General features: G+C 45.3%; 1 protein-coding gene across 1 annotated transcript in view; it reads right to left on the bottom strand.

Moving 5' to 3' along the window:
• The window catches only part of LOC138265359 (major facilitator superfamily domain-containing protein 8-like), a 92,232-nt gene that overhangs the window by 42,585 nt on the left and 26,129 nt on the right, over positions 1-23,518 (bottom strand). The window contains exons 7-8 of the mRNA XM_069213003.1: positions 19,831-19,904; positions 10,638-10,721 (exon numbers count right to left, since the gene is read on the bottom strand). Of these exons, the coding sequence (XP_069069104.1) occupies positions 10,638-10,721; positions 19,831-19,904 (158 nt within the window). The remainder of the gene's footprint in view (positions 1-10,637; positions 10,722-19,830; positions 19,905-23,518) is intronic.

Here is a 23,518-nt window from a genome sequence, read left to right as displayed (position 1 = left end):
TATTTTGCGCCTTGGTTTTTCCACACGCTTCTTGCGACCCTGTTGACTATTTTGAATGAAACGCTTGATTGTTCGATGATCACGCTTCAGAAGCTTTGCAATTTTAAGAGTGCTGCATCCCTCTGCAAGATATCTCACTATTTTTGACTTTTCTGAGCCTGTCAAGTCCTTCTTTTGACCCATTTTGCCAAAGGAAAGGAAGTTGCCTAATAATTATGCACACCTGATATAGGGTGTTGATGTCATTAGACCACACCCCTTCTCATTACAGAGATGCACATCACCTAATATGCTTAATTGGTAGTAGGCTTTCGAGCCTATACAGCTTGGAGTAAGACAACATGCATAAAGAGGATGATGTGGTCAAAATACTCATTTGCCTAATAATTCTGCACTCCCTGTAGCTGGCAGAGGTATGCAACCTGTCTAAGTCGGGACTGCAATCCTAGTCGGGCCAAGTTAATGACACGTCATAAATCCGCCTGTCCTCACCCTCGGGTAGCGTGGCGCAGAGCAGACAGGCCTAACTTGGAAGGCAATGTGTAAAATGCTTGTGCAACACACACACAATCATCACAAGAGATACACCACAGAAAAAGACTTCATACGGACGTGGAAAAATAAAGCTTGTTAATAAAGTTCATTTTAAGTTTTGGCATGATACAGATCCAATTCACAAATAGCAAAGCATTGGCTTTGTAGACTCAAAAGTAGTAAGATTAATGTGCAGAAGGTAATGATCAAAGGATCTCCTCAGCACAGGTGTTCGATGTCCTTGGTTGTGCTCCTCTCAGGGAGCAGGAAGTGGCTATGCTGGGCAGAGCTGCTCGAGATGCAGCTGAAGGCGAGCGACAAGTAAAGCGGGCCGCCCTAGGCAGGTCAGTGATGCGAGCGGTGAAGTTGTGCAAACGCAGCTCGGGTGAAGGTGAGCGGCGAGAGAAAGCCTGGCTGCTCCAGGTAATTTATAGATGCAACTGGTGAATCTGGGCAAAAGCTGCTTGGTTTTAAGTTCAAGGTGTGCGTCAAAGGAAAGCCAGGCTAATCTAGGCAGGTCACAGATGCGAATGGCGAAGCTGGGCAAAAGCAGCTCGAGTTGAAGATGCAGGTAAGCAGCAAATAAAAGTCGGCCGTGCTGGGCAGGTTACAGATGCAAGCAGCGAAGCTGAGCAAACGCTGCTCGGGATGACGTTGCAGGTGAACGGCAAAGAAAAGCCAGGTCACTCTAGGCTGGTCACAGATACAAGAGGTGAAGCTGGGCAAAAACAGCACAGGCTAAGATCGAAGGTGAGCGGTGAAAGAAGGCGGGGCCACTCGGAGTCACGCTGGAGTTGAAGGGCGAGTCTTGGGTTACTGGGCAGATATCAGCAGGCAGCACCACAGAAAAGCAGGGCAGCAGGTCCTGAGAGCTGGAAATCCTGGAAGAGTGGCAATCCTGGCACACAGCAGTCTTTACTCCAGCAGCTTTTCTTGAGTCCAGAATTGTATGGATTTTAGGGGGTCAAGGACCCAATACTTATACTAGAAAGTGTCTTTTCTGTGGGGGTGACTACAAGGAGTTTTTTTAAGTGCACAGGACCCCCTTTCAGGTCAGCCTCGACTCCAGACTATCAGTGGGAGGTAATCAGACCCTTTGTTTGGACTCTAGGCACTCCCCTATGAGGTGCTGGTGTGAACCCTTCCCAACCTCCACCCCAGGAAGACCCATCAGTGTGCAGATGCATGCAGATGCAGTGGAGTATCCTGTGCTGTGGGTGTCTGAAGGAAATGCACAAGTGTAGCTGTCACTTAGCCCACCCCAGACTTGTATTGGAGATAGGCTGTGGGCACACACAGCAGTGAGTGCAGAGAAATGGCTACTTTCTAAAAGTGGAATCTCTAAAATAGTCATAATAAATCCAACTTTACTAGTAAAGAGGATTTATTATTACAATGCCAATGGTATTAACCCCTTCTGTGCCGCGGACGTAGTGGTTACGTCCTGCGGCACAGTGCTGCTGTGCCGAGGACGTAACCACTACGTCCTCGGCACACAGCCCAGAGGGAGCGCTCTCGCTCCCTCTGTGTGCTTCCCCCCAAAGTCAGGGATGGAAGGGGAAGACCTTCCCCTTCCACCCCCGACCCCCCCAACCCCGCGCGCTGATTAGTCACAGGGTCTCCCCCATCGCGCTGGAAGCAGAGCTTCCAGCGCGATTGAAAAAGAAATGCTTTTGCATTTCTCTTTCAATCACTGGGGGAGGCCCCGAGAGGCTTCAAAAGGGAAGGAAATGTATTTCCTTCCCTTTGAAGTCTCTCACAGGTTTCAAAAGCCGGATTGCTTGCAATCCGGCTTTTGAAACCCCACTAGACACCAGGGATTTTTTTTTTTCTCAATGAAATTGGCAAAAGGGAGCGACCCCTTGGGCAAGGGTCGCTCCCAGGGGGGATTTTTTTAGGAAGGCCTTTTCTGCCCCCCCTGGGGGCAGATTGGCCTATTATTAGGCACCAGGGACCTTTTTTTTTTTTTTTTGTGATGTTTTCTTTTTTTGTAGGTGGGGAGCGACCCCTTAGGCAAGGGTCGCTCCCCTACGGGGCAATATATATTTAGGCCATTTCTGCCCCCCTTGGGGGCAGATTGGCCTATTTTGATGAGGCCAATCTGCCCCCAAGGGGGGCAGAAACCATTAGACACCAGGGAGTTTGTTTTTGCGCGCGAATTTCACGCAACGGGAGCGACCCCTTTGGCAAGGGTCGCTCCCAGGGGGGGCATTTTTTTGGGAAGGCCTTTTCTGCCCCCCCTGGGGTCAGATCGGCCTATTATTAGGCCGATCTGCCCCCAGGGGGGGCAGAAGCCTCTAGGCACCAGGGATCTTTTTTTTTTTTTGTTATGTTTTCTTTTTTTTTTAGGTGGGGAGCGACCCCTTAGGCAAGGGTCGCTCCCCTAGGGGGCAAATTATATTTAGGCCATTTCTGCCCCCCTTGGGGGCAGATTGGCCTATTTTGATGAGGCCAATCTGCCCCCAAGGGGGGCAGAAACCATTAGACACCAGGGAGTTTTTTTTTGCGCGCGAATTTCACGCAACGGGAGCGACCCCTTGGGCAAGGGTCGCTCCCAGGGGGGGCATTTTTTTGGGAAGGCCTTTTCTGCCCTCCCTGGGGGCAGATTGGCCTATTATTAGGCCGATCTTCCCCCAGGGTGGGCAGAAACCTCTAGGCACCAGGGACCTTTTTTTTTTTTTCTTTTTTTTTTTTTTACGATTTCTTTTTTTTTTAGGTGGGGAGCGATCCCTTAGGCAAGGGTCGCTCCCCTACGGGGCAATATATATTTAGGCCATTTCTGCCCCCCTTGGGGGCAGATTGGCCTATTTTGATGAGGCCAATCTGCCCCCAAGGGGGGCAGAAACCATTAGACACCAGGGAGTTTGTTTTTGCGCGCGAATTTCACGCAACGGGAGCGACCCCTTTGGCAAGGGTCGCTCCCAGGGGGGGCATTTTTTTGGGAAGGCCTTTTCTGCCCCCCCCTGGGGTCAAATCGGCCTATTATTAGGCTGATCTGCCCCCAGGGGGGGCAGAAGCCTCTAGGCACCAGGGATCTTTTTTTTTTTTTTTCTTTTTGTTATGTTTTCTTTTTTTTTTAGGTGGGGAGCGATCCCTTAGGCAAGGGTCGCTCCCCTACGGGGCAATATATATTTAGGCCACTTCTGCCCCCCTTGGGGGCAGATTGGCCTATTTTGATGAGGCCAATCTGCCCCCAAGGGGGGCAGAAACCATTAGACACCAGGGAGTTTGTTTTTGCGCGCGAATTTCACGCAACAGGAGCGACCCCTTTGACAAGGGTCGCTCCCAGGGGGGGCATTTTTTTGGGAAGGCCTTTTCTGCCCCCCCTGGGGTCAGATCGGCCTATTATTAGGCCGATCTGCCCCCAGGGGGGGCAGAAGCCTCTAGGCACCAGGGATCTTTTTTTTTTTTTTTCTTTTTGTTATGTTTTCTTTTTTTTTTAGGTGGGGAGCGACCCCTTAGGCAAGGGTCGCTCCCCTAGGGGGCAAATTATATTTAGGCCATTTCTGCCCCCCTTGGGGGCAGATTGGCCTATTTTGATGAGGCCAATCTGCCCCCAAGGGGGGCAGAAACCATTAGACACCAGGGAGGTTTTTTTTTGCGTGAATTTCACGCAAGGGGAACGACCCCTTAGGCAAGGGTCGCTCCCTGGGGGGGGGGGGGATTATTTTAGGCCATTTCTGCCTGGGGGGGGTAGATCAGCCTATTTTGATTCGGCTGATCTGCCCCCAAGGGGGGCAGAAACCACTAGGCACCAGGGATTTATTTGTTTTTCTGTTTTACAGATGGGGAGCGACCCCCTTGGACAAGGGTCGCTCCCCTGGAGGGGCAAAATGTATTTAGGCCATTTCTGCCCGCTTTGGGGGCAGATCGGACGATTTTAGGTCAATCTGCCCCCAAGGGGGGCAGAAACCACTAGGCACCAGGGATCTTTTTTTTGCGCCGTCACACAAGGGGAGCGACCTTGTAGTCAAGGGTCGCTCCCCAGGGGGGTGGGGGGGGCAAAATTATTTTAGGCCATCTCTGCCCCCCCCTGGGGGCAGATCGGCCTATTGGTATTAGGCCGATCTACCCCCAGGGGGGGCAGAAACCTCTAGGCGCCAGGGCAAATTTTTTTTTGGTGGTTTTTTTTTTGGTTTGGTTTTTTTTTTAGAGATGGGCAGCGACCCATCAGGCAAGGGTCGCTCCCCTGGGGGGCAAATTGTATTTAGACAATTTCTGCCCCCCTTGGGGGCAGATTGGTCGATTTTAGGTCAATCTGCCCCAAGGGGGCAGAAACCACTAGGCACCGGGGATTTGTTTTTTGGCGCCAATGTCACGCAGGGGGAGCGACCCCGTAGGCAAGGGTCGCTCCGGGGGGGGGGGGGGGTTGTTCGGGGGGCAAATTTATTTTAGGCTATTTCTGCCCCCCCTGGGGGCAGATCGGCCTATTATTAGGCCGATCTGCCCCCAGGGGGGGCAGAAACCTCTTGTTGCCAGGGCACATTTTTTTTTAGTGTTTTTTTTTTAGTTTGTTTGTTTTTTTAGAGATGGGGAGCGACCCATCAGACAAGGGTCGCTCCCCTGGGGGGAAAACTGTGTTTAGACCATTTCTGCCCCCCTTGGGGGCAGATTGGTCGATTTTAGGTCAATCTGCAACCACTAGGCACCGGGGATTCATTTTTTGGCGCCAATGTCACACAGGGGGAGCGACCCAGTAGGCAAGGGTCGCTCCGAGGTGGGGGGGTGTGGGGGGGCAAATTTATTTTAGGCCATTTCTGCCCCCCCCCTGGGGGCAGATCGGCCTATTATTAGGCCGATCTGCCCCCAGGGGGGGCAGAAACCTCTAGGCGCCAGGGCAAATGTTTTTTTTTTTTTGTTTGTTTTTTGTTTGTTTGTTTTTTTTAGAGATGGGGAGCGACCCATCAGACAAGGGTCGCTTCCCTGGGGGGCAAACTGTATTTAGAGCATTTCTGCCCCCTTTGGGGGCAGATTGGTCGATTTTAGATCAATCTGCCCCCAAGGGGGCAGAAACCACTAGGCACCGGGAATTTGTTTTTTGGCGCCAATGTCACGCAGGGGTAGCGACCCCGTAGGCAAGGGTCGCACCTGGGTAGGGGGAGTTTGGGGGGCTGGGGGGTCAAATTTATTTTAGGGCATTTTTCCCCCCCCCCGGGGCCGGCTGAGCTAGAGGCCAAAATCCACATGTAGGCACTTTGCAAAAAACACCTCTGTTTTCTGTGAAAAAGTATGTTGTGTCCACGTTGTGTTTTGGGCCATTTCCTTTCGTGGGCGCTAGGCCTACCCACACAAGTGAGGTACCATTTTTATGGAGAGACTTAGGGGAACGCTGGGTGGAAGGAAATTTGCGGCTCCTCTCAGATTCCAGAACTTTCTGTCACCGAAATGAGAGGAAAAAGTGTTTTTGGGCCAGATTTTGATGTTTGCAAAGGATTCTGGGTAACAGAACCTGGTCAGAGCCCCGCAAATCACCCCATCTTGGATTCCCCTAGGTCTCTAGTTTTCAAAAATGCGCTGGTTTGCTAGGTTTTCCCAGGTGCCGGCTGAGCTAGAGGCCAAAATCCACACGTAGGCACTGTTTTCTATGAAAAAATGTGATGTGTCCACGTTGTGTTTTGGGCCATTTCCTGTCGCGAGCGCTAGGCCTACCCACACAAGTGAGGTATCATTTTTATCGGGAGACGTGGGGGAACGCTGGGTGGAAGGAAATTTGTGGCTCCTCTCAGATTCCAGAACTTTCTGCCGCAGAAATGTGAGGAACATGTGTTTTTTTAGCCAAATTTTGAGGTTTGCAAAGGATTCTGGGTAACAGAACCTGGTCCGAGCCACACAAATCACCCCATCTTGGATTTCCCTAGGTCTCTAGTTTTCAGAAATGCACAGGTTTGGTAGGTTTCCCTAGGTGGCGGCTGAGCTAGAGGCCAAAATCAACAGGTAGGCACTTTGCTAAAAACAGGTCTGTTTTCTGTGAAGTGTCCACGTTGCGCTTTGGGGCGTTTCCTGTCGCGGGCGCTAGGCCTACCCACACAAGTGAGGTATCATTTTTATCGGGAGACGTGGGGGAACGCTGGGTGGAAGGAAATTTGTGGCTCCTCTCAGATTCTAGAACTTTCTGCCACAGAAATGTGAGGAACATGTGTTTTTTTAGCCAAATTTTGAGGTTTGCAAAGGATTCTGGGTAACAGAACCTGGTCCCAGCCACACAAGTCACCCCATCTTGGATTCCCCTAGGTCTCTAGTTTTCAGAAATGCACAGGTTTGGTAGGTTTCCCTAGGTGGCGGCTGAGCTAGAGGCCAAAATCTACAGGTAGGCACTTTGCTAAAAACAGGTCTATTTTCTGTGATGTGTCCACGTTGCGCTTTGGGGCGTTTCCTGTCTCGGGCGCTAGGCCTACCCACACAAGTGAGGTATCATTTTTATCGGGAGACGTGGGGGAACGCTGGGTGGAAGGAAATTTGTGGCTCCTCTCAGATTCCAGAACTTTCTGCCACAGAAATGTGAGGAACATGTGTTTTTTTAGCCACATTTTGAGGTTTGCAAAGAATTCTGGGTAACAGAACCTGGTCCCAGCCACACAAGTCACCCCATCTTGATTCCCCTAGGTCTCTAGTTTTCAGAAATGCACAGGTTTGGTAGGTTTCCCTAGGTGGCGGCTGAGCTAGAGGCCAAAATCTACAGGTAGGCACTTTGCTAAAAACAGGTCTGTTTTCTGTGATGTGTCCACGTTGTGTTTTGGGGCATATCCTGTCGCGGGCGCTAGGCCTACCCACACAAGTGAGGTATCATTTTTATCGGGAGACTTGGGGGAACATAGAATAGCAAAACAAGTGTTATTGCCCCTTGTCTTTCTCTACATTTTTCCCTTCCAAATGTAAGACAGTGTGTAAAAAAGACGTCTATTTGAGAATTGCCCTGTAATTCACATGCTAGTATGGGCACCCCGGAATTCAGAGATGTGCAAATCACCACTGCTTCTCAACACCTTATCTTGTGCCCATTTTGGAAATACAAAGGTTTTCTTGATAGCTATTTTTTACTCTTTATATTTCAGCAAATGAATTGCTGTATACCCGGCATAGAATGAAAACCCACTGCAGGGTGCAGGTCATTTATTGGCTCTGGGTACCTAGAGTTCTTGATGAACCTACAAGCCCTATATATCCCCGCAACCAGAAGAGTCCAGCAGATGTAACGGTATATTGCTTTCGAAAATCTGACATTGCAGGAAAAAATTACAGAGTAAAACTTAGAGAAAAATTGATGTTTTTTTCACCTCAATTTCAATATTTTTCTTTTTCAGTTGTTATTTTCTGTAGGAAACCCTTGTAGGATCTACACAAATTACCCCTTGCTGAATTCAGAATTTTGGCTACTTTTCAGAAACGTTGCGGTTTCTGGGATCCAGCATTGGTTTCATGCCCATTTCTGTCACTGACTGGAAGGAGGCTGAAAGCACAAAAAATCGTAAAAATGGGGTATGTCCCAGTAAAATGCCAAAATTGTGTTGAAAAATTGGGTTTTCTGATTCAAGTCTGCCTGTTCCTGAAAGCTGGGAAGCTGGTGATTTTATCACCGCAAACCCTTTGTTGATGCCCTTTTCAGGGGAAAAAACACAAGCCTTCTTCTGCAGCCCATTTTTCCAATTTTTTTTTAAAAAAACGAAGTTTTCACTGTTTTTTGGCTAATTTCTTGGCCTCCTTCTGGGGAACCCACAAAGTCTGGGTACCTCTAGAATACCTAGGATGTTGGAAAAAAAGGACGCAAATTTGGCGTGGGTAGCTTACATGAACAAAAAGTTATGAGGGCCTAAGCGCGAACTGCTCCAAATAGCCAAAAAAAGGCTTGGCACAGGAGGGGGGAAAGGCCTGGCAGCGAAGGGGTTAAACATGATGCACCTACTCCTCTCAGATCAGGAATTACAGCTTGAAGGTATTACAAGGAATTCCAAATGCTGGCCTGAGAGGTGCGGGCCTCACAGTAATGAAAAACGACTTGGGGAGTTTTTCATTACCAGGACATGAGCATTAAAAGTATATGCCCTGCATTTCGCTTACATGGCACCCTGCCCTATGGACTACCTTGGGTCTACCTTCAGGGTGACATATGTAAGAAAATGGGAGTTCTGTGCTTGGCAAGAGGTTTTAAATGCAAAGTTAGGTGGCAATTACAATGCACACACAGGCCTTGAAGTGGCAGGCTTGAGACATGTTTACAGGGCTACATAAGTGGATGGCACAGTCAGTGCTGCAGACCCACTAGTAGCATTTACTTTACAAGCCTTGGATATATGGTATTCAACTCTACAATGGACTTATAGGTAAATTAAATAGGCCAATTGTGGATACACTAATGTGTTAATGTTTTAGGGGACAACAACATGGACTTCAGCACTGATCATCAGTGGTAAAGTGCTCAGAGTACTATGACCAATAAAAAGATATTGCAACAAAACAGGAGGTAAGGCAAAATGTCTGGGGATAACCCTGCAAGAAGGACAATTTCCAAAGGGGGGTAATGTGGAAAATGATGCAGTGATACTCTAACCACTCACATAGACAGAGTCTATACTCAGCATTTCTGTCTTGGATATAATTGGATTGCGTGTTGCTCCTGTACAAGCTTGCACAAGATTTTGATCATTGAGGTAGATGTTTAGAATGTTCAAATGTATGTGGACCATTTCTTTGCGGCAGAGCTTGAAGTCTCTGAGGAAGATCACATTCAGGTGTTTCATATAGAAGATTGGGATAGCTTCCATGAACTGCTCAGCAACATTGGGCTGTCTCCAGGAGGACAATAGCTGAGATGCAACATGGCTAAAGATCTGTCTGCTGTTTGGATTTCCACACTTATGCATTCACAAGAGGATAGATAATCCATTTGGAAGGGCATTACCTTCAGGGATGAATGTTGGATGCATGCAATCCCACCGCCTAGTTTTCCAATATGATTGTGTCTAATGATAACGTAGTTAGGAGGGACTTGAATATCTAGTAAGGGTGAGGAAGAGTGGTTGAGCCATGTTTCAGTTAGGAGTAACACATAAAGCTCATGAGATATGATGGCTTCTGCTAAGTCTGTGGCATGTGTAAACCCAGATGCAGTTATGTAATATGCATTCCAGGGGCTTCTCAGGTATACTGATCCCTGACGAATGGTCCGATATGAGGGGAATCGGAGTAAAGTTCTGATGATTTATGGTTGGCTTTCTGTGGTGAGACTTGTGTGTTGATGGTCTGCATTCTGTAGGTCATTAAACTGGTAGTCTGAGATGCTGCCTTGCCAACACTGCAGGTCTTCAAAATCCATTGTGGACAGCTGACGTATTAGCCTGTTGGGATGCCGATTAGTGTTTGGAATAGGGGTAGATAACCATTTTTAAGCAAAGGGGATACAGGATGTGTAGAGGAACCCCTAAGGGTGGTGGGAGACACTGTCTTTTGAGCAGTTTGTACTAGCATCTCTAGTTTCTCCGAGATGCGTCGAATTTCCTGTCTAGTTCTATCTATCCTGAGCTCTGAATTGCTAATTAGCAGGTGCCAGTGATAGTTTGGGTTGAAGTTGCAGTTGGTGATCTTCCTATTTCAGGGACCATTGAGCTGGCATGACAGGTTTTTCGTCTGGCTCACTGCTATGGATGTGTCTAAATCCAACCTTTTAGTGCATGAGCTAGAAATATTCAGAGGCGGGGTCTTGTTTATGGAGTCTGGGGCTGTTTCTTTACATAGTTGATGTTGAGATATCTGCTGTCTTCTTAGCATGAAGGGAGGCTTGAGAGGTTGGTGGTACATGGCTTTGGAGTTGGTTGTTACTAGTCAGGTTGGTCAAAGCATAACCTTACCTTCACAATATCGGATCTTAGAAGTTTTCTGCATATTACAACACCATCAATTTAGCTTCCTTCTTTTAACCTTACCAGGGAATATATACAGAGAGAGGGAGAGAGGGAAAGAGAGAGAGAGCAGAGAACCCGAGCACGGCACACTCAGATTCATTTCCCTTCCGTAACATGATTTCAGCAAAACTACGGAAGCTACTGTCATCTTATTCAAGGGACATTCAACACCTTTCACAAGTTCTAAAATAAAGTTCTGGAACCTACCTCCACTCCACAGAGGAAGTACATTATACTGTTCTGTAGCTCTCCAAAGTTCAAATAGCGCTGTGCAAGGGGTGTCACCATAGTCTGTAAAAGAGAAAAAGAGAAGTAATGAATGGAGCACATATCTAATATTACAAAGATTGAAAAACCAACACTCATCTGGGGTGAGAGAGAAATGCCCCAATTTAGCAAAACTCTTAACAAGTTTTAATCTTCCTAGCAGGTGGATAAGTTTCTATTCATTGAGACTACATAGAACTGGCCCAGCAGGCAAAATCTCAAACCTGCTACGATTAAGTGTCAGGAAACTTCTGGACTTCAAAGCTTGGTTATTTTATAGGCCAGTGGTAATTCTGGATGCTGAATTTGGAGTGCAATAGTCTGAACAGATCATCCGAGTCATAGTGCCCGATGATCTCATCAGAAGGACCAGAGGAGGTAAGTAAATGTGAAATACCATGGAGGAAGCGAGGACCCTTGGGAGGCGCTGCAGGCGATGTGATAAGTGGTAAAACAAATTGGCTGAGGTGCCTCAGAGGTTGGCTAGGATCTGTAAGAAAGGAGGAGAACCGAATATCCCCTATACCTTTGATACTTATGTCTGATAGTCAATTTAACTAAATGTAAAGATCAACACCATAAAAAGGTTCTGAAAGATCAAGCAAGATGAGGGCTGCAGAATCATCCTAATCCCCAATTAATTTAACTCCTCAAGGGCCAGTGCTAGTTCTGTTTCCGTACCCCGACCTAGATCTGGAGCACCATTTGAACCCAATTAGTAGCAGTATAGATATATAAAAAATTAAGTCTAAGCACACATTGTATGAAGAAACATGTTTAATGATGTATGCACAACGTTATATCAATACTAAAAGGGGTTCATATGAAGTATGCAAACATATATAGCCACCGATATACTTAGTAATGCCACATAATGCTGAGGGACATATGTGCTCCTTCACTCAAAGGTAAATAGTATCCATAAGTTTCTTCACCTATTGTGAAGCCAGCAATCTGTTTAGTCCAGACAAGAGGCAGAGTAACAACTGATATTTTTTGTCTGTGAGTTTCTTATAAAAGAGAGCATCCTCAGGACTGCATGGATATGGCAAAATTGCTGAAGACTGTTTAAGATACAAAATTGTAGGCGCACAGGATCACAAAAAATGGCAAAGCGGGTACAGAATAGTTCATTTGACTGCAAAATAATCAATCTGTGGAGTCCTGGGACAAGGTGCTAAGCCTATCAAAAGGAATCCAACTTTGGCACCTTTTACGTGGAGTTATCTTCTGTTCTGAGCGAAGTTCAAGTTTAAAGCAGGGAAACCCAACAAATGTGTCCAAACTCACGTAGTCCTCCTCAGCCTTGGATCACTAAAGACTTTCAACCTCCAAAGGTAAAACCTTTCACTGGGATGAACCAGCAATATTTACTTGGCCACAACCCTGTGATTCTCCAAATGACAAGAGGACGAGTCAGGTACAAAAGGTTTCCTATGTGTAGCAAGCAGGAGCATTCTGTGCTGAAGGACTCGAGGGGGGAAAATATTTTACTCTGAAACTTACCTGAGAGTGTTCATTGGAAATCCTTCTTGAGATAGTGGCTGGCGGTTTCCTGCCCGATTATTTGCACCTCAATGAACTCCTGTAATTAACTTTGGCCTTATAATCTCTTCCTCACACAGACTCCATCGAAGTAGCACAGGAGCTTTGGTTTCCTATCATTGTAATTGAATGATTTGTGATTTGGATGTCAAATGTTATCCATATATACAATTATCTCTGCTTCTCTGGTATTTTACTAATTATTATTTTCCCTTTCAGCCCAACGTAGCTTTGAAATCTCATTGTCTTTGTTTCTTAATTGTATTTTTGTTTGAGTTAATTGTCGACCATGCACCAAATGCATTTCCAGTTTGTCTCTTAATATAGTTTATGAATTTTGAAAGCCAAGGCACATGTTGATCGTTCTTCCCCCATAAACTAACAATTCGATTTCGTACACTAGTTGTATTACTATTTCGAATTGGATACCTCCCCTCCTTACCTCACATTTTTTCTTCCAACTTAATAAAAATCTTTAAGGTGTTTCTATATTAACTTAATAGATGTTTGGTTTCCTCTTGTACACATGCCGCGCAGATACCTTCTTTGAGGAAACCCTTGCTTCTTTAGGTCAGGCAACTAAGTCCGAGTAAACATATTTCTTAAAGAAACCAGGTTACCTTAGAAGCGACTGCTAAATGCAAAACTTGTCCTCTATTATCCAGAGCGAGACATTGTGTTTCGGTGCAAACGGCTGTCTTCCTTTTTATCAGGCCTTGGCCAAAAGCTTTAATTTGGACTGATTCTTCCAATGGGATGAAATTACCAACGAACCAGAACGTCTTCTCTTTACTAGACACATGTCCATCGTTGCTGGGCCGGAAGGTCAACAGATCGGATGCAAGACATATGCAGAGCCCTGACCATGAGGCAGACATTTTCAACTGAGCAGGTCAAGCAAAATGGTCTTTATTTGATCCAAATCGGAGATCCTCTGGAGGGCGTGGCACCTCCAACGTCACTTCCGTGTGTTCATCCGGAAGGTTTCGATGCTCTTTCGCTATGTGCAACTAGCTACAAAATCTACCCCTTTTCAGCACACTCCACAAAGAAAACCTTTGACTAAGTCTTTGATTGTGTCCAGACTGCGCTATGTGAAAATTGCATGCGTAGAACTCGATGAAGACCAGATGAGCAGACTGCAGAAAACTCAAAGGTCTGCAGCTGGAACTGTATGTAGACTAAAATGAAAAGGCATGGAAATATCAAATAGTGTGATGGATTGCACTAGCTCCCAATAAAGCAACACCAAAATTGCAACCGTGTGCCAAGGTAATGGGTCACTTTGAGACACTGTCCGCAGTATATAATAGCTGCTTTGAGAACGTATAGATCAGTTACGATGTTTGTGTGAAGTCAAACCGCTTGGTTATCGCGTGGTACAAGGTCTGTTCAGGGAACACAAGTACCATATTTGATCGAAAGTATTCAGTGCATTAATTTTCTTTATACAGAGAGCGTTGAGGATAGTTGCAGCCAGGACCACTGAAATTATGCAATGATGCAGCCGCTGAAGTTTTCGCGTAATTATAGATTCACGGCATTTGCCACATAAGCCATCATCTGCCGCGTAATCTGGAGAATTTACACACAAAAAATATTGTTACAAAAAATGCAGCATGTTGCCATGCAAATTTGGAATTGTCATCTTCCGGTCACTTATTGCTATATTTGATGTTAAACTCGTACTAAAAAGGTGCAACCAATGCCCAGAGAGTGTTAACAAGTTTAAAAGTGATGAAGTAATGAAGTAATGCTAATACAAAATGTGCAGCATTATGCCGCATAACTTGTCTTGTTTTACCACATAATTTACTCAACCCTGCCATATAATATGCACTCTCCTGCCGCATAAATCCAGTGGCCCTGGTTATAGCTGTAGATTGGTGTTGGGACAGAAGCTCCTCTTGGAAAATGGACTGTTTGTTTCTGCCTACAGTTTATGGATTCACACCGGACACTGTTTTTTGGTCTACGGAATGGGGGCCTCTCCATGAGTATTTTGCTCCTCTAGACCGAACCTGCTGCAACTAGCGATACATCCTAAGTGGGCTTTCAGCCAAAGATAAATCAGATTGATGTCCCCTCACTTATTAATAGTGTGATTGGCAACTGGAATCCCTGTGGCTAACTCCCACTGCAAAAAGCGTCAAGCCTGCACCCAAACTCCAGGGCACCCAACAATAGTTGTGACTTTCAGTCATGCGCAGTGACAGCTGGCTGCAGGCTACTTACCCCACGTCCCACGCACCCATCCTCCACCCTTTCACATAATGGACATGCGCACGCGTGCTGGTCCTGTACTAGCCCTGTTTAAATAAACCAGCTGTGGACCATCTTTGCTAGTGCACATCATGGTATTTGCACAGAGTCTGACCTGCAACCAGGACTTTCACCAGCCCTTGTACCAATAACTCAATGCCACAAAGACTTCGGGCATGCTTTGTGGACCTAGCCACAGTAATCACTGTGTATTGTAATGGAAAGTTGCCCTATAATTTTTTTCAGATTTAAAATAAATATATATATCTATAATTTTTCCAAACGTTTGAAACCACAATCCACTTTGCGGACCAGTGACCACCTCCATAACCGAGCAATGCTTTGTGACTGCAAATGTGGTTGTAAACTAATGATGCATACCTCGATGACTTACAATTAGAAGGTGATGACTCTTCCAAGTCCCCCTTCCAAACTGCAATTCTGGATGGATCGCAAACCCCATTTTGTAACTAAGAAAGGTTTTTGTGACTAGCAAGATAGGACTTTTAAAAGGAAAAAACCATTTTGCAGTCGCACACCTTGTCATTCTGAGCATCACAGGGTTTGTACATCTGGCTAGTCACTTAAGGGTTTGGGCAAACAGAAATTCCCATGTGCCGATTTGCAATGTCCGAAACAAAGTTGGGCCGCCAGTACACAACTCAGGGAGAATTTGCTTATACGAATCACACAGATGTTCAATGAATATGCAACGTCATTTGTATGCTGTAAAGATTTTAGAGCATTTTGTAATTATTTATTTTAACCAAATTATTTCTCAACAAAGGTGAAATGTCAGGTTTGGGTGGGTAATTCTACCGGCCTACCCTTACAAACGAGGGACACAACATAAGGAGATAAAAATTAACTGGCTTACTAGTAGTACAAAGAAAGCTGGTCAAGTCCTTAAGCACCACAGAGTTATGGCGGAATCTCACAGTCTGAAGAAAGAGAACCTCGAAGTTCATATTTGTGTAAACTCTGACAATAACAAGCATTTGCAAAGCAATGGATCTTGCATTTGCTCGAGTTAGAGCTATTAGTGTTGTAAATTCCTAACTAGAGACTTTTCTTGCCACATGAATTGAAAATGAAAAGTACACAGTTGACATAACCAAGCCGATTCAAAGCATCAGGGCCAACATGAGTATGAGCACAACGGAGCGACACAAAAGTTTAAAACTTCGCTCACAGGAAGACGTATCGGCAATCGTGTAATTGTCCATGTAACGGGGCAGTCTGCAAAGCGGTAACAAAACCGCCCCAAGGAGGGACAAACGTAAATTATTTATTTACCAATGATGATAAAGAATTTTGGAAAGGCATGCTCATGAGCGAGTGATAGTGATGGGCATGAGGTGGGAGTGGTTAAAAGGCCACAATACTTGCAAGAGGTCAAAGCAATTGCGCGCTCAACCTAAAAAAAAAAAGAGATTATCTGGAGCCCTATGTACTTGAAAACTGCGGTGAGAATACCTGATTTGGTTGAGATTGTTCATGCCAAGGAACTAAAGAATGTCCAGCTGGCAACATTTTAGAAAATGGCTGACTAAAACACATAAAAGCAAGTCTTGTACACAGCCCCCAAATCTCTGTGAGTAAATGGAGCCAAGTGATGTAGGCTTATCTAGATTGTTATCCATTTATTTTGAGTCAAATTTATCTAGATCCGTGGTACTCAAAGTACGGTCTGCGGGCCGCCAGCGGCCCCATGGACCTACCTTGGCGGCCCGCAGACACGTCCGACAAACGCCATATGATAATGGCCGCCGTACATAAACATAGAAGAGGGCCGCGGGAGGATGCGCAATAGTGGCTTCTTTGCGCATGCTCCCGCGGCCCTCCTCTATGTTTACGTACGGCGGCCATTATCGTATAGCGGGGTGGTTGTGCCCCCTGTAATCCCACCCCCCCCACCCCCCGCTGTCACTTCAGTGTGGCCCTCGGCCGCAAACCATACTGCAATTTTGGCCCCCGAGAAAAAGTTTGTGAGTACCCATGATCTAGATTGTTATCCATTTATTCAGAGTTAGATTTATCTAGATTGTCATCCATTTATTTAGAGTTAGATTTATCTAGATTGTGATCCTTTTATTTAGAGGTGTTAGAGCAATCAAAGTGTCTCAGAGGCTTAGAGGGAGAAACGGCATAGGAAGCACAAAGGTGGAATAATGTAAACTAACTGAGAAAAAAACTACCTAACAAAAAAATCCTGCAAGGACTGTGAATAATCCTGCAGATAGAACAGCTTTGACAAGATGTACCGGGTGATCAACCACCGTCAGGCACCGGAATGGCTACAGAGGTGGTACTTCAATGATCAATCAAACTGGAGGTCTGCTGACATCCTCGAAGTCCAGGGTGTAAGAGTAGCGGAAAAGGTATTCATACATTTTCTGATTTTAGGACGTTTTTTTCCTAATCTCAGCACTGAATAGGTTCCAAAGGGAGGCGTCCTGCACAAGATGGGATCTTCCCCCAAGTTCCAATGTCGTAGGCAGCTACATATCTGCAAACGTGGCGTTTCGGCCAGAGCTGCCCACTTTGGAACTGGGGACCAGGTTGGCGTCTCAGAGTCAGGTCAAGATCTTGTGATTCTGGGCAAGTCACTTACTCTGCCCTGCTTAACCAAGGAATCTACCTGGTGCTCGTGTAAAGCACCTCAAAGCCTTCATGTCGAGTTTGCACTACATACAACTGCATAAAAAAATACCTGGTAACATTTTCCCCCACAGGACCTCAGAGTGTGCAGGGCCCTAGAGATGGGGTGGGGTTTTCTGGTCGTCACAGCCTGATAAATTGGAGGGGGCCCCCGAGCGACAGGGGGCGGAAGAGCTTTAAATAGTCACCACTGGAACAGCTATGGATGAACCCTGGAGGGGGCGGGGCCTAAACAGCAGTGGTCACTTGTACCCTCATGCCGAAACTACACAAAGGGCTCGTGACTTCAACTGATGTGTGTGCTGTGGAAATTGTAATTGGTATTAATAATGAAAAGCCTCCACATACGAGACGGAAACCTATTCTGTGACGTGGTTTTCATCACCCTCGGTATGCACCATGTGACATTTGCGCTTCAAGGGGTGACCCTATGAAGAATGCAAAGATACTTTGACTCATGTGGTCCAGGTAGACTATTTAAATGTTGCACATCAGGGACTAAACTGTTTCTTGGCGCTCAAACATCTGTATAATACACACATTTTGTCCCTGCGGGGTAGTCTTGTGTCTTAAAATCAGATTCCAGGTAGACTTTGGAAAAACATATTACGCAGGAAAGAACTTAGACCGAGTGGTTCGCTCGGGGAATGCTCAAGGGAACCTAGAGGTAACAGCGCTCTCTGGTGGCCAATCGCATGTACTGCAACGGTTGGCTCTTAAATCTTAGGTGCAGCCATCTCACATTTTCAGCGATCATGAGAGGTGTAACTACACATTGCGGGGCCGGAGAGGTGACTGATAGCGAGCCAAGACAAAGGAGGCAGTACGGTCTTATCAGCATGGATATTTAATTCTGCATTTGTACAGACAAAGATCAGGGCGGCTTCTTCGCAATGGCGAAGTGCCAACAGCTGAAAAATAAACCAATATTTTAGTTTGTTTTATTTTTCATGTGCAGGAAGTGGCGAGGCTGGGTCATGGGAGCAGGTAAGGGGTGAGGAGTGTACATGTCTGTTTGGCCAGCGTCTTATGCCGGCCAAAAAGACGTGCGCTTCGGTTTCTCCAACCTCGCTATTTTGCACAGACGGGTTGGAGAAACTGCACAGACTCCCATGCAGTGTCTGAGTGGCAGAACAAGCCGCTCAGGCCAATCCTGGCACTGCTCTCATTCTACATATAGTATGAGAGCAGAGGGAGGGTTGCGTGGGAAGCCTGTGCTGGTATCCCAGGCAGTGCAGGGGCACCAACACCATCTGGAGGGAAAAGCAAGGCGGCCAGTGGCAGGCAGGTAAATTTTTTTATTTATTATTATTTTATTGTTTTCCTTTTTTCTTCCACGTGACTCCCTCCCTCTGGGGGCAAGACCCGCGGACCAGGGGTGCTGTAGTTCTTGAGAATGGTCTGGAGAGTGTGCCACCAGTGTACCCACCACCAGAAGGTCCCCACAGCATTTTCCTGTGCACACTTTGCTAATCTGAGCCCAGCACGAGTGACCCTGGGAGAAGGACCTCTACACTGCAAGCACGCTCAGAGCTAGGGCTGTAGGCCCAAAGGTTCGGGAGTGCATGGACCGCTGTTATTTTGTTTTCTGTGATTGTTACACAACCTGGTCAAAGTAGATCCTGAATGGTTAAAAGCATTGATGAAGCCATGTTTGCATCCCCACAAACCTTAGCAGCAAGAACGGCTTAAAGAAGAAAGTTGGAGTTAAGTGGGGGCAATTCTGGAAACTTTCGCTATGAATAGTAATGAAAGCCCCCCCCTGAATACTTGCTATCAAGGCACACATCAAACTCAGAGTGTAACTCTCCTTAATAGCAGCAGACTAATTATTTAATGGTTACTGAAATGTGCTATGCCTTGCAATCGTGCCAAAGGACAGTCTTGCAGACAAGGTACCAGCCTTGTCTGACCAAGTGTTTCATGCCATATGGAAGTGATGGGACACAGAGAGGGAGCTAAGAGGCATATTCTATGTGTATGCCAGAGCCCTTGTGGATAGTACATCTTTGAGCAAAGATTAGCGCTTCCAGTGGCAGACTAGAATGCCACCCATAGCCCAACAAAATGCTCCTCAATGAACATTAAACGTGAGCTATGCAGAGGTGCCTTCCAGTGGCCTGCACTCATTTACAAAGTGAATGGCTGGGAAGATGGTTCACAGTCCTGAGTAACGCAGCTTTCTAAACAGGTTTTACATTTAGAGATGTTAATAAGAGTGAGTGTGCAACCTTGTAGTCAAGCTCTCAAACTAGCTCAGGACAGGCACAAAACCTGCATGTGAGAGAACACAAAGCACTTACTGAACACATAATTACTACACCTATATTTCCATACTCTTTGAGTGAAAAAAGAAGTCCTCCTGTGTCAACCTGAACTAGCATGACTAGGTTTCCTTCAAGGATGCTTGCCAGAAACAGCAATGCGGACAGTAAAAAATGTCTGTACATGTCACCAGAAAAGGCCTGGAGCTAACACAACCAGGACTTTGGAGACACAAGGGAGCGGGAATGACCATGAGTGGAGCGGCTGTAATAATGCACTCATGTATGTAGTTTGAAAATTCCTCTCTGATTGGGATGGAAGAAGAAGTGTCTTGTACTGTGCTCCACTGCATCACTTCAATGCCTGACTTTGCCATACTCCACCTTCGCCTTTCACTCACCTCCAGGGCCGTCTGGTTAAAAAGAGTCACAAACTGAGCTGTGAGGACCACCACGACCTCTTCTTTCAGATACTCTGCAACAAGAGACAAACAAGGCTTCTGTCAGCATGATGGTGATGGAATAAAGATAGAGTAGCTCAGCAAAAAGATCAAGGGCCTGATTACAACTTTGGAGGAGGTGTTAATCCGTCCCAAATGTGTGACGGATATACCACCAGCCGTATTACGAGTTCCATAGGATATAATGGACTCGTAATACGGCTGGTGGTATATCCGTCACATTTGGGACGGATTAACACCTCCTCCAAAGTTGTAATCAGGCCCCATATGTGTAACAAAGATGAACAATCACTAGGGACGTGGTTCATTGGGACATGGGGGGGCAGCGGGCGGGGGGGAGTGGATGGCACCCTCGGCAAATCCAAAAAGAGCAGGGGGAGAGAGAGAGGAAGATGAAAGGTTAACACCGGTGGAAACAAAGCAACAAACCAAGGGGTTTAGAGACAGGCTGTGCTTATGTCACAGGTGCAAGCGCGAAAAACAAACTTTTCATTGCTACTTCGTCAACTGCATTAGAAGGAAGAATCCTCAGGTTGGGATGGAGGGGACCGATAAGACAGGCCTATGTCATGGTACACATGCATGATCTATGTTTGCCCATGACTTAAAAAAATTATTTTAAAATCACCAGGGATCCAGATATCGCTGCAGCTGGGGCACTGAGCGTAGGGGTGCACTTGTCAACATGCAGGGGACATTTCTGCCCAACGCACCAGATATCTGTGCAAGCCATTCATCCTGAGCAGGCATCATCAGTTGATGCAAAGGTCCTAAATCAATAATCAGTCTACCTCATGATGGGTTATTCATATGCCTCAGAAAAAAAGTATTCGTTTTTTTAATTTTATTTTTAGAAAAAGATGAAAAAATTGAAAATGTTAGTCACAGGCTGTTCATCGGCGAATGACCTTCCAATAAAGAGAAAATGTATCAAACAAAAGTATTACAAAGAAGCAAATCAAACAAAGGCGGGCCATGGAAAGGTCGGTTTCATTTATAAAATAAATCAATGAATAAATAAATGCCGAACTATGACACCATTTTTTTGTTATCAAAATGCAATCAGCTGCGGCTTTGAACTGTAAAGAAGCTTGGTTTAAGAAAGGATCACTTAACGTAGACTACACCCACTTGATGCTAAAACAGCTCAGCATTAGCTTTTCTAAGGATACGGATTCTGAAATATCAAAATGCTTGTCTGGTTAGAGAACTGAGAAAACTGGAAACTAGGTCAGAAATTATTACAGGTAACCCGCCCCAACCCTCTAGTATTTTAACGTAACCAACTTGTTTTTTTAGGTAAGACTATAGACGGGTTTAGTTGCTTGGAAGATCTCAAGTAATCAGCTCTTACAAAATAAAATAAGGCGTACACTGGGAGAGTATTGTAGGGTGAGCGCCCTTCCATTGGTTCTCATGTGTTTTCATGCTTTGCAACTGCCTGTCCACGAAGGCAATGGTAATTCGTGGATGGCTGAATTGTCCCATTTGTGTTCCTATAAGGTTTTGGTTATGATGCATATATTAGTCCTTTTGTTAGATTACAACCAGGCTTTGCTCTTTGATGTATTTATTTTGCTGACACAGCAACACTTTAATTTCTAGTTTTAGAATTTGTTTAATAAGCAAGAGGCAGGGGTGCTGTTTGGATGGCTTGGCCTGTCTTAAAGAAACACTCCAGTTCCCTATTCGTCCTTCGATATTCATACTTTACAATCATGATAACATGTTCAACACCTTACCACAGCTTCAAAATTTTTGTAGCACAAGATGTTGATTCATTATGGGGGTTTATGGAGACTGCTGCAGTAACACACATAAAGTTAACAACTGTTACAGACACTTCAACCTAGCAAAAGTGAGAGCTAGAATGTTTGCAAATGCTTGTTTAGGGCTGTAACCCTGTAATTCCCAAATATTGCACATACAACTTTTAAATAAATTTTTTTCTTACAATGAAAGATAAAAGTAATATATATTTTGAGCAAAATTAATCTATACCCAAAGTGCACCATGGTGCACAACATTCTGCATGTTACGCAGACTGCTGCACCAATTCACCGATGCACAATCACCTGTGGCGCAAAACACACTGGACTCTCAGAAAGTGAGCACTGCGCTCTCAAGCGCACTCCTGTGAACATGAACGACCTGTGTGCACAGGAGAAAAGCACGGATAACAAATAATGATCAATCACTTACCTTGCACCATAGAGGACCTAGGCACAGGTAGAACAAAAGGCAGATGGACACACAATATCACACACAAAATGATCTAACCAAATACATGCATCGGTAGGTCGCACAGGTTCTCTCATACATAAATCTTGAAAATCTAAGCATTTCGGGAAGTTACCTAGAGCCAGACTAATGTTGTACCTCTTGGGAACTGCACAAAAAACACAAACTCTTCGCTCCAGGCCACTAAACAAATAATCAAATGTAATCATCCAGATTTTGGCTAGCAAACAAAACAGCCCAGTAAATAACATCTGCAATTAATAAGACCGAAGAACAGCACAATAATGGTAGACAAAATCTAGCAGCTGTGCTCAGAGCCACATACCATCCACAGAAGTACTAACGTTCCTCCAAAATGAACAAGCTAACACTCTGACAAGGAAATCACCTGCAAACAAAAACAGCACTGCCACATCAACACCAGCATTGGTGCCTGGAAACACAGACACCATAAATGGTGCATGCAAACACAATGGAACCCTTACGGGTGCCCGACAAGGAATAATTTTGAGTCCAAATGTTTCTTGGAAAAGAAAGGGCCTCAGTTCAGAATATTTTCTGAAGTCCATCGTAAGATGAGGAGGCAACACTGAGATGCGAATAGGTGGTGAAATGTGAATGCAGGTATCTCCCACCACTCCACGGGCATCTCGCCAAAAGGACCAAGAGAAGCCGCTTGCGGAAGAATGACTTAGTATCTAGTTTAGCATTTTACAGATAATTTATGAACGTCTAGTATTAAACTGAGAATAAGATTTTTGTTTCCTTCGTGACGAGACGTTTTTAATATATGGTTTTAATCTCAAACTTATTTATATTATACTGCATTTTTATCCCTGTATTTCTATTTTAGATGCCGTATATAGCATATGGTGTTAAATGGGTGTATGAAATTATTAGCCAGAGGATTTTATACTTGTTTCCTTTTTTATTATATATTTTAAAGTATCTTGTAATTTTATGTTTTTTTTTTTTTTTTTTTACAGAAATAAAGCTAAACTTAAAACTTGTCTTAGTATCTAGTCAGGTAATAAACAACTAATTTTGTAAGACACAGAGGGCTTTGAACTGAACCCTTCTTCTCAACGCATGACTGTGATTCTTAGTTCCTTTTAGGCCAATGATGAGGCAAGCTGTATGCTTTTCCCCATTTGCATCTGGTCTATCTGCTTGGCTTGGAGGGCTCTATAGGAAAACATTACAGTAACTCATCCATGGTAGTACCCCTGCAAGGACAAGTGACGTGCATGGGTGAGTAATCAGTACAGAAGACCAACTCCAAAGCCCAAGAGGTACGGAAAGTGAGGGAACATATTTTGTTCACAGTTGACCCAGTGGATGAAGAACTCATGAGGCTTAAAAATCTATTGGTTTTTGCTAGCAACTC

This window comes from Pleurodeles waltl, chromosome 11, assembly GCF_031143425.1.
Source record: "Pleurodeles waltl isolate 20211129_DDA chromosome 11, aPleWal1.hap1.20221129, whole genome shotgun sequence".
NCBI lineage: Eukaryota > Metazoa > Chordata > Amphibia > Caudata > Salamandridae > Pleurodeles > Pleurodeles waltl.
Note: the sequence above shows the minus strand (reverse complement) of the source record. Positions and strands in the feature narration are given on the sequence as shown.